Consider the following 11144-nt stretch of genomic DNA (forward strand, 5'->3'; position numbering starts at 1 on the left):
AAAGCTATATGTCTTGTTTTAAAATATGCTTTGCTTTATTTATTTATTTATTTATTTATAATATAGTTTTTATTGTTGATAGTATTACAGATATCTTCCATTTTCCTATATGCTTTATTTTAAAGAAGTTTTATTTGTATAAGAAATAAGGAAAGATAAATTATATATTTTAAAAAATTACATATAAGGACACTATAGGAATAGCCTCTATACCCTACTGTTGGCTTGTTCAAAAGCTCAAAGGGCCTCAGATTATAATGTATCGGGTGAGTCCTCCCCCTTGGACCTCTGACAGCCTCTGGCAGTGTCATAAGATATTCAGTATAACATGAAACTTCTTGTCAACTTTCAAAGCTGTGAACTACTTTATGTCAGCTTCCACTATAAAATAATGACCTTTGGTATCCTTTGTTTCTTCATCAATGAATCTGTGGTAGAGATTTCTAGCCACAGAACTCATCGACTTTTTTGGTTGATGTAGGATCTTATATTTACTAACTACTGCCTTGTTGATTTCTTTAATAGCATCATGAATTTGACAATAGGTTAAGCGGAATTTCATGTATGCAGGAATGCCATTAAACTCCTCAGAAGTTATAAATGGCATTTCTTTAATATTCCTCTGCTCTTTAGAGGGCTTCTTTGTGACTCCAGGTTCCTCAACTTTGACAGGTTCTTCAGAGTCAAGATCTGCTACATTACCAGAGTTCTGGGTTACTGTTACTTGAGGAAAATGGGGAAGAATATTTTCTTTGAGATGCTCCACATCTTTATAATCTTCTTCAAGAGATGCACAGAGTTCCTTGAGTGAATTGGTAGTCTGTTCTTGAAATTAAATTTCTAATTCCAAATTATTTAGAAGTTCATTTATTACCATGATCTCATCTCCTATTTTATTTAATACTAGTGGTCTGATGCACAAATGAAGATTTGTGCAAGAATGGGCCTTCATTCTCCTGGCTGCTGGCATTGCCTTTGCTCTGGCTGGAGTCGCCTTTCTGCCTTCCCATGCTGCCCAGAGGCCTGGAGAGGCTCGGGTTGTGCGGAACACCTGCGTTGTCTCCATGGCAACGACACAAGCGTCCTGCCCCATGCTTGGCACCTGCGTATGCAAATTAACCCTACACCTTTGTTGGATTAATTTGCATACTCACTCCTGATTGGCTGGTGGGTGTCACAAAGGTACGGTTAATTAGCATGTTACTCTTTTATTAGGTAGACTACAGGCCCAGCGCACAAAATTCGTGCACTGGTACGGTCCCTAGCAGCTGCTGGCTGCCAGCCAGGTACTCCCTCCATTCCCCTGGCCGCCTGCCACCACTGGGGCCTCCTTCCCTTCCCCCAGCTAGCTCCGCCCCCTGGATGAACTCCCAGTCGAGGGGACAATTTGCATATTACGCTTTTATTATGTAGGATAGTCTTCGAGTTAGGTTCTTGACTGCAGTTTCTTAATGACAGAGATTTTTAAATATTGCCAATCTTTTCATTAATATGAAAACATATTTGGTCCAGATCTGAAGAGGACATCCTTTAAGCCTCTTCTGCCTGCTTCCGATGTCAGGATCCTCAATTTCACGTGGTTCCAGGAGCAAAGGGCCCACTCAGGGCCTAGAGGTGAGCCATTCAAGCTCTCTTGTTTGGGGGATTTTTGTGTGTGATTGCCATTAGTTTTATAAAAAGTGAAGTTGCATATATACCATAGTTTTTACCCTTTTTGAGTGCATCTGATCTTCATCTTCCTTTACCTATTCAGACCTGTTCCTCTTCCCCTTGTATGTTTTTGTTGTCACAAATTATCCCTATTTATGCTAAGAGTTTTTTGGCAATCCTACTGATAATGTTATGACCTTATGTTCTTTGTTTCAGGTAGAATAATTTCCTTAAGTATTTCCTGCAATGGAGATTTTCTACTGATAAAATACCCCAGGTTCTGTATGTCTGGGAATGTTGTTATTTAAAGGATAATTTTGCTGGGTATAATATGCATGGCTGGTAAATTCTCTCTTTCAGACATTTGAATATTTGGTTCCACTCTCTTCTGGCTTGTAGAGTTTCTGCTGAGAAGTCAGGTGAAATTCTGATAGGTTTTCCTTTGTAGGTCACTTCCTTCTTTTCCCTGGATGCTTTGAAGATTTTTTTTCTTTGTTACTAATTTTTGACAGCTTTATTACCAAGTGCCTTGGAAAGGGCCTCTTTGTATTGAGGTAACTAGGTGTTCTGTTTGTTTCTTGGATTTGAGGATCTAGTTCTTTCCATAGATTTGGGAAGTTCTCATCCACTATTTGTTTTAATAGACTCTCCATTCCATACTCTCTCTCTTCCTCCTCCACTATGCCTGTGATTCTGATGTTATTTTTTTTTCATGGAATCAAAGAGGTCTCATAGGGCCATTACATACTTCTTTATTCTCAGGTCTCGCTCTTCTCCCCTCTGCATCATTTCTTTCTTTTTTTTTTTTTTAAATATATTTTATTGATTTTTTACAGAGAGGAAGGGAGAGGGATAGAGAGCTAGAAACGTCGATGAGAGAGAAACATCGACCAGCTGCCTCCTGCACATCCCCCACCGGGGACGTGCCCGCAACCAATGTACATGCCCTTGACCGGAATCGAACCTGGGACCTTTCAGTCCACAGACCGACGCTCTATCCACTGAGCCAAACCGGTTTTGGCAATGCATCATTTCTTGATTCCTATCTTCAATATCACAAATTCTTTCCTCTAACTGGTTGGTTCTATTTTCTATGCTCATCAGCTCACTCTTAATTTCTTTAATGGCCTGCTTCATTTCCAGGATTTCTGCTTGATTCTTTTTTTAAATTTCAATTTCTTTGGAGAAATACTCATTATGTTCATTGATTTGTTTTCTGAGTGTGCTGAATTGCCTGTCAGCATTTTCTCGCATCTCATTGAGTATTTTCAGAACTGAAACCTTGAAATCTCTGTCATTCAACTTGCATGATTCCACGTGTTCCAGCCTGTTTTCTGGGGATTTTTCCTTTCCTTTCTGTTCATCCTTGTGGTTGTTCACAGAATTCACTGTTCTTTGTTTTCCCATTTATCTCTGAGGAGGTCTTTCTACTCTATTCCAGCAGATGGCGCTGAATTGCAAGATTTTTATCCTCTGTGGCCTCAGAGTTTTGAGCCTCTGTTGCTTGGGGGTGAGGTTTGTTTTTCCCTGACAGTAAGAGCTACTCCTGATCTCCGCAGGTCCAGCCCAAGCACCCCTCCCTGGGGTTCAGTCACAGAGGGAAATTGTGTTTCTACTGCAATAGCTCTTGGCGTACAGATAATACACTCCTGGAGCCAAGTCCTGGAGCCAACTCCAAGGGCGATGGGAAGCGAGATTTGGGAGTCCAATCCTGGCAGGGCTCTGCGATTTCCTTCCTTTGCAGAGCAGCTCTGTAGGGCGGGTGTCTGCTGACCCGCAGCTCACGCATGCAACTTAGACCCCATTCACAACACGCCCTCAGCTTCAGACACTCACTGCTTGCGTTCACGACCGCACAATGCCGCTACTCCAGTGGCACCTCCAACAGCTAGCCACTTGCCCGGTTAGCTCTCCGTTCCTCCCAACCAGCGGAGGGAAGTGCCCACAATTGCCCCTGCCAGTTTCCAGCCGCGCAGACACGCTGCTGCGCTGTAGCCCTGTTTGGCACCCCTCCCTTCTCGTCTCTCTGCTTATTCCAAGGAGCCCACCTTAGTTGTTCCTGTGTGCGGGTCTCTCAGGCGTGCATTTGTGTCGAGCAGGGACTTCTTTATTGAATTGCCGGTGGTTATTTTGTTGAGATGCTAGGGGGAGAGGAGAGATGCGCCCTTACACCGCCTTTCCTCTGACTAGGCTGTTTTCTTGGCTCTCTAGAAATGTTACAGGAAAGAAGTGAGCCTAGTGGGGCTGCTCTAGCTCACTGAGAGGTCAGAGATAAAGGGGGCCTTGGAGAAGGCATCAGGGGTGGAGTTACCACTGCCCATGTTCCCCTGGCTGCAAGTCGCGTGGGGACCCTTAGAAATAAAAAATTCATGCCTGGGAAGGGGCATGGGTGTGCTCTAGGGCAAGCTCACATTGAGTCTTTGTCCTGAGGGCTTTTTATCCTTTTTTCCCCTGCAGGCAAGAATCTTAAGGGGAGGATTTGGTAGATTATTCATCAGCTTTCCAGGTGCATTTGTAATATGCTGATGCATTAAAATGAGTGTATAGGGGAGTGTTGGTTTATTCTTTGGTCTGATTTACTGTTTTACTTTTATCTTAGGTCTGTCTGGCTTTAATGGGGTTTTTGTTATTTGTTCCTCTGACTTCATTTGTCCTTGGGTTTCGCTGGCACAAATGGCTTTAATTGGGTCTTTGTTCTTTATTTTCTTAGGCCAGCTAAGCTATGTTATTTACAATCGCTAAGATTTGGAAACAGCCTAAGTGCCCAGCAGTAGATGAATGGATAAAAAAGCTGTGGGACATTTACACAATGGAATACTATGCAGCTGTAAAAAAGAGGGATCCCTTATTGTTTGGGACAGCATGGATGGACCTGGAGACTATTATGCTAAGTGAAAGGAGCCAATCGGAGAAAGACAAATATCACATCATCTTACTTATTGTGGAATCTAATGGACAAAATGAGGCCTGAAGCATGAAGGCATGGAACAGACTGACATACCTCGATGTGGGGATGGGAGGACAAGAAGAGATAAACCAAAGCACTTATATACTTACATGCATAGCCCATGGACACAGGCAATAGAGTGATGAAGACCTGGGTGGGGGTGGGGGGTTGAGGTTGGGAGGAAGGGGGTAAAGGGGGTGGGGAAATGGGAGACATCTGTAATATATTAACAATAAAATATATAATAAAAATAAAAAAAATTAGAAAAAAGAATTTAAAAATAAATAAATAAATACGAGGGTTTTTTTTTTTTTTTTTTTTTAATACGAGGGTTTTTTAAAAAAGTCTCTTCTTCAGCTAGTCTTCAGTTGCTAATTCAGAGTAAATGTTCCCCAATATAGTTTTATTTCCAGTTTGGATCTGAGAGGAGGTGCAATAAAGATCCACTGCTGCGACCTTCGTGGCAGGGTTCAGGATCTGAAGGCGGGGCCAATGCACAAATGAAAATACTATACAAGATATCTGAATTTAGAAGGCATTGGAGGCCAGGTGGAGACCTCTTTCTTGAAGAGGCAGACTGACCTCTTGCCTGGTCAGCTTTTCATTTACTTGAATACACATTTTCCCTTTAGCAATGCATACAGGCAGATCAAAGGTAAAGTTTGGTAAACAGTATAACGATAATCAGGTTAGGAAATTGCCTTGAGCCATTGAGCCCATAGCAGGGTAATATTATGCTGATTTTCACCCTGCTGAATATCAGAGTCCATTGGTATTCCAATGTTTCTTTTTGCATTAATATGTTAACTGCTGTTTGCTTTAGCCTCCGGCACCCCACTACTATCTTGAACACCCTTGGACCTGGAGACTATTATGCTAAGTGAAATAAGTCAATCAGAGAAAGACAAATACCATGTGATCTCACTTATATGTGGAATCTAATGAACAAAATAAACTTAAGAACAAAATAGAAATACTGACGTGGATACGTGGTATAGACTGATAGCTGTCAGAGGAGAGGGGAGTGGGGGGACTGGAAGAAAAAAGATGAAGGGATTAGCCAAAAACATATATGCATAACATATAGACACAGACAACAGTGTGGTGACATCCAGAAAGAAAGGGGGGTGGAGGCTAGGGGAAGGTGGGCAAAGAGGGGGGAAATGGAAATGGAAGAGACTTTGTTTGGGATGATGGGATCACAATGTAGTGTGCAGATGATGTTTTCTTGAGTTGTACACTTGAAGCCTATATGGTTTTGCAAATCAACATCACCCAAAAAAATTCAATTAAAAAATATAATGGGGGTTTCATTTTTTAATTTTTTTGAGGAAATTCCATACTGTTTTCCACAGTGGCTGCACCAGTCTGCATTCCCACCAGCAGTGCACAGGGTTCCTTTTTCTCCACATCCTTGCCAGCACTTATTGTTTGTTGATTTGTTGATAGCCATTCTGACAGGTGTGAGATGGTACCTCATTGTCATTTTGATTTTCGTCTCTTAGATGATTAGTGGCTTTGAACATGTTTTTATATGTCTCTTGGGCTTTTGTATGTCCTCTTTTGAAAGGGGTCTATTCAGGTCCTTTGCCCATTTTTTGATTGGATTGTTTGTCTTCCTTTTGTTAAGTTGTATGAGTTCCCTATAAATTTTGGAGATTAAATCCTTATCAGATATACTAGTCGGATATACTAGTAACATTGGCAAATATGTTCTCCCATGCAGTGGGCTCTCTTGTTATTTTGTTGATGAATCCAGAGACATAGAAGTATTGAACAGACCATTCAACCTCATAGGGAAGGCGGGAGTGGGGTGTGGGGGGTAGGAGGTGTTGAAAGATCAATCAAAGACTTGTATGCATGCTTATAAGCATAACCCATGGACACAGACAGCAGGGGGGGTGAGGACAGGTGCTGGGGAGTTTGGGAAGGGAGGATGACCGGAGAGAGGTCAATGGGGGAAAAAAGAAGACATATGTAATATTTTAAACAATAAAGAATTAAATTAAAAAATATAATGGGGCGATATAATATGACTGACTGACAAAACTGACCACACAAAAGTCATTTATTTATTTATTTATTTATTTATTATTTATTTATTTTTATTTTATTTTTTTCACACAAAATTTATTAAATTCACACATTCCCCCAATACATCTACACACATATAAAATAATACACTGTCAAACACTAAACTACTTTGACAGAAACTCCAATTTTGTTTGAAAGTATGGAATTCAAAACCACAACAAGAAACCAGCTCTCACTGTATAAACTGTGTAAAGAGCTTGTACAATTTACAGTGAAGTATAAGGCTTATAACTCTAAATATAAACATTTGTACCAGGAATAAAATAATTGCAAAGTAAAATTATTTAGTATTCTCTTTTAGACTTACTAAATAATATTTTTATGTGAATAGTCAATGAAAGATGATACTGTAAAATGTTTCTCTCAGGAATGAATGTGGCAAGGTTTTAGCTACTGCCATAGAGCTGAATCTTTTTAATGAATACAAAACAGCTACTACATGAGCACTCATGTTGCCCCCACCCATGAAGTTCTCCTTTTATTTTTAACTAGAGGCCTGATGCACAAAATTCCTGCAAGAATAGGCCCTTGCGGCCCCAGTTGCCTTGTGGCCCCATCCCCCGCCCACTGGTTGTTCTGGAAGGTCATTCCAGAAGGTCATTCCGCCGTCCAGTCTAATCAGCATATTAGCTCTTTATTATATAGGATTTGATTTAATTATTTTTTTGGAACTTGAAATATATGCAATTTTATTTTTAATGTGAAGCACTTTCAATAAGAGCAAAGCGAGAAAGTTCACATTAGATAATGGATATATTGAGGGAACAAAGTTTATTTGGAATCACATATAGAATTTTTGTGATTTTTACACAAGAATTAACATATTATAAAATTGCCCTTGTATAAAACCCTGAGTAACTTAGATAACTGACCATAGGGGTGACTCTGCTTTTGCTTCCCCTGCCCTAATTCCAACTTTTATATTTTAAATAAAAAGCAAACCCACAAAACCCTACCCATCCTGCCTTTGGCCTCCAATAAAGGCAGAGCCCTTCAGTCAAAGTCCATTTTCTCTCTCTCTGTCTCTCTCTTACACACACACACACACACACACACACACACACACACACACACTTTCTTGTATGGCTTTCAGGCTTGCAGGACCTATGAGTAATAAAACTTACATTTTCATAGCTCCATGATGGTTATTTCAATTATAATAAGGATCAAAAGGGTCCATCTAGTCACAACATTGACTGTGGTCTGAGGAACAAGTAGTAGGACCCAGGCCAGTGCCCAGGCGTTCCTATCCTATTGCATCACTATCAACAGACTGAGACTTATAGGGAACAATCATAAAGTCTACAGTATCAGGAAGATCATTTAAGGTACCGATGTAGGAAGAATGAGGGACAGATGGTGAATACAAGAACAACTTACTTACAATGATATATGTCATTTGAGAAGAAATTATTGTTAAGACATGAATGTTGCCAATGAAGTAAATGAAAATTTCCAAATATTTCTGATCACAGTTGGAAAAAAGGACAAAGGGAAAAACTGTCTACATAATAGACAAAGCAGAAAGCTTAATAAAATGGTACCTGAAATTGTATAAAGAAGTTAAAACAAAGATAGGAAACTCAAGGACAGAAATAAAAGGAGCGAGTCTGAAAAACCACAATCTGATTAAAAAATCACGATTTCTGATTTTGAGCCTTGGAGCCTCAAAATCAAGGCCACTTTTTCTACCTCAGGATGATTGTCCCCTTTGTACCTGCCATCCCAAAAAATCTTTTCAGGGCCCTCTTTATGTCTTTGTTTCTCAGACTGTAGATGAAGGGGTTCAGCATGGGTGTGACCACCGTGTACATCACTGAGGCTGCTGCCCTTGAGTGAGAGCTGTGGGTAGCAGCAGAGCTGAGGTACTCACCTAAGATTGTACTATAAAATAAGGAGACAACCGAGAGGTGAGATGCACAGGTAGAAAATGCTTTATACTTCCCCTGAGACGATGGCATTCTATGTATGCAGGACACTATCTTTGAGTAGGAGTAAATGATACCAGCGAGGGGACCAGCACCCAGTAGCACAGTTAGAAAATACATCACCATGTTATTAAGGAAGGTGTCGGAACAGGCAAGTTGGACCACCTGTTTAAGGTCACAGAAAAAGTGGGCGATTTCCAAGTCCATACAGAAGGACAGCTGCAATACCATTATGCTTTGTAACAAGGAATCCAGGGCACTCATGATCCAGGACACCAGAACCAGCAGTCCACAGAGTCGGGGGTTCATGATGAACATGTAGTGCAAAGGGTGGCAGATGGCCACAAAGCGGTCATAGGCCATTATGGTCAAGAGGATGTCATCCAACAATGCAAAGAGTATGAAAAAATACATCTGGGTGATGCAGCCTTTATAGGTTATAATTTTGCTCTGTGTCAGGATGTTCACCAGCATCTTTGGGACGGTGGTGGAGGTGAAACAGATGTCTACCAAGGACAGGTTGGAGAGGAAGAAGTACATGGGTGTGTGGAGGTGGGAGTCTGAGCTGACAGCCAGGATGATGAGCAGGTTTCCCAACACAGTGATCAGGTACATGGAGAGGAAAAGCCCAAATATGAGGGGCTGTAATTCTGGTCCTTCAGAAAATCCCAAAAGAAGAAATTCTGAAATTGGGGTATCATTGCCTCGTCCCATGTGGTGAAGGTGACTAGTAGGAAAGAAAAATATAGCATGATTAGTTTTTATATAAACGGCCATTACTAATATAGTTGAAATGCTACAATTATATTTTGCAGTGAAGTAATATATACTGTTTGTATGTATCATGGCCTTTAAGACACAATCCAGCCCATGACAACTCTGATTAGGATTTTCTGTCCTCCTTAGACCTTTTCCCCAAGGTGGTCATGGATTACATAGTGTTTTTATTTTGTTTTCAAATCTTTATTGTTGAGAGTATTATAGATGTCCCCCTTTCTCCCCTTATTACACACCTCCACTCCGTTCCCACCCCACCCCAGTCCTTCACCACCCTACCGTTTGTGTCCATAGGTAATGCATATATGCATATAAATTCTTTGGTTAATCTCTTCTTGCCCGCCCCCCTGCCCCCTCCGCTTCCCTCTGAGATTGGTCAGTCTGTTCCATGTTTCCATGCTTCTGGTTGTATTTTATTCATCAGTTGATTTTATTCATTAGATTCCTTGTTCATTTATCTTGATTTTTAGATTCCATTGATGATAGATATGTATTTATTGCCATTTTATTGTCCATATTTTTAAAAATCTTTTTCTTTTTCAACGTTTCTGTTGAGAAATCAGTTGACAGTTGTATGGGCACTCCCTCATAGGTAACTAACTGCTTTTCTCTTGCTGCTTTTAAGATTCTCTCTTTGACTTTAACCTTTGGTTATGATGTGTCTTGGTGTAGGCCTCTTTGGGTTCCTCTTCTTTGGGATTCTCTGCACTTCCTGAAATTGTAAGTCTGTTCCTTTCACCAGGTATGGGAAGTTTTCTGTCATTATTATTATTTTTAAGTGTATTTTTTATTGTTGATACTATTACAGATATCTCCCATGCCCCCGTTACTCCTCCTCCCAGCCCCCCAGGTCTTCACTACTCTATTGCCTGTGTCCATGGGCTATGCATATAAGTGCATACGTAATTTGGTTTATTCAAATAAGTTTTCAATATCTTGCTCTCTCTTTTGTCCTTCTGGCACCCCCATAAGGAATGTTGGTACACTTCAAGTTGTCCCAGAGGCTCCTTACACTATCCTCATATTTTTGGATTCTTCTTTCTTTTTGGTCTCCTGATTGGGTGTTTTTGTTTCCTCATATTTCAAATCACTGATTTGATTCTTGGCATCCTCTATTGTACTGTTGAATCTCTGTAAATTCTTCTTTACTTCATATAGTGCTTAATTTCTGACTGGTTCTTTTTCATGTTTTTGCTGTTCTCACTAAGATTCTTGAAATTGTCACTAAGGCCCTTGAGGCTCTCATCAAGATCCTTGAGCATTCTTATAACCATTGTTTTGAACTCTTTATCTTGTAGTTTGTTTTCTTCCATTTCATTTAGTTCATTTTCTGGAGATTTCTTCTGTTCTTTCATTTGTGACATCTTTCTTCGCCTCTGCATTTTGGCTGCTTCCCTGTATTTGTTTCTATATATTAGGTAGAGCTGCTATGTCTCCTGGAATTGGTAAAATGGCCTTGTATAGTAGGTGTCCTGTAGGGCCAGTGGCTCAGCCTCCTCAGTCACCTGAGCTGGGCACTTTAGGTGCGCCCCTATGTGGGCTGTGTGCACAGTCTTGTTGTAGTTGAGCCCTGATTGCTGTTGGAATCACTGGGAAGAATTGAGCTCCAAGACAATTGACTGTGAGGACCAGCTATTTCTATAGCAGAAGAGTTGCTGTGTAGGAAAAACCCCTATGGAGCAGAACTTGCTTCAGTGGGGCTTTGGTGCTCAATGAGTCTGCCCCTTGAGCGTGCTGCTTGTGGATGT

The 11144-nt window shown here is 40.7% G+C and overlaps 1 protein-coding gene and 1 pseudogene across 1 annotated transcript; both read right to left on the reverse strand.

The window, feature by feature from the left end:
- Positions 1–247: 247 nt before the first annotated feature.
- Positions 248–1527, reverse strand: LOC129149556 (spindle and kinetochore-associated protein 1-like; annotated as a pseudogene).
- A 6852-nt stretch (positions 1528–8379) lies between these two features.
- Positions 8380–9333, reverse strand: LOC103304480 (olfactory receptor 7A10-like). Its single transcript, XM_008161358.3, has one exon. The coding sequence runs from the start codon at positions 9331–9333 to the stop codon at positions 8380–8382; it is 954 nt and encodes a 317-aa protein (XP_008159580.2).
- Positions 9334–11144: the final 1811 nt, after the last annotated feature.

Source organism: Eptesicus fuscus, chromosome 6 (assembly GCF_027574615.1).
Source record: "Eptesicus fuscus isolate TK198812 chromosome 6, DD_ASM_mEF_20220401, whole genome shotgun sequence".
NCBI lineage: Eukaryota > Metazoa > Chordata > Mammalia > Chiroptera > Vespertilionidae > Eptesicus > Eptesicus fuscus.

Bases quoted from the DNA above. Each gene is read 5' to 3' on its own strand.
- LOC103304480 (XM_008161358.3), bottom strand. From the start codon at position 9,333: ATGGGACGAGGCAATGATACCCCAATTTCAGAATTTCTTCTTTTGGGA.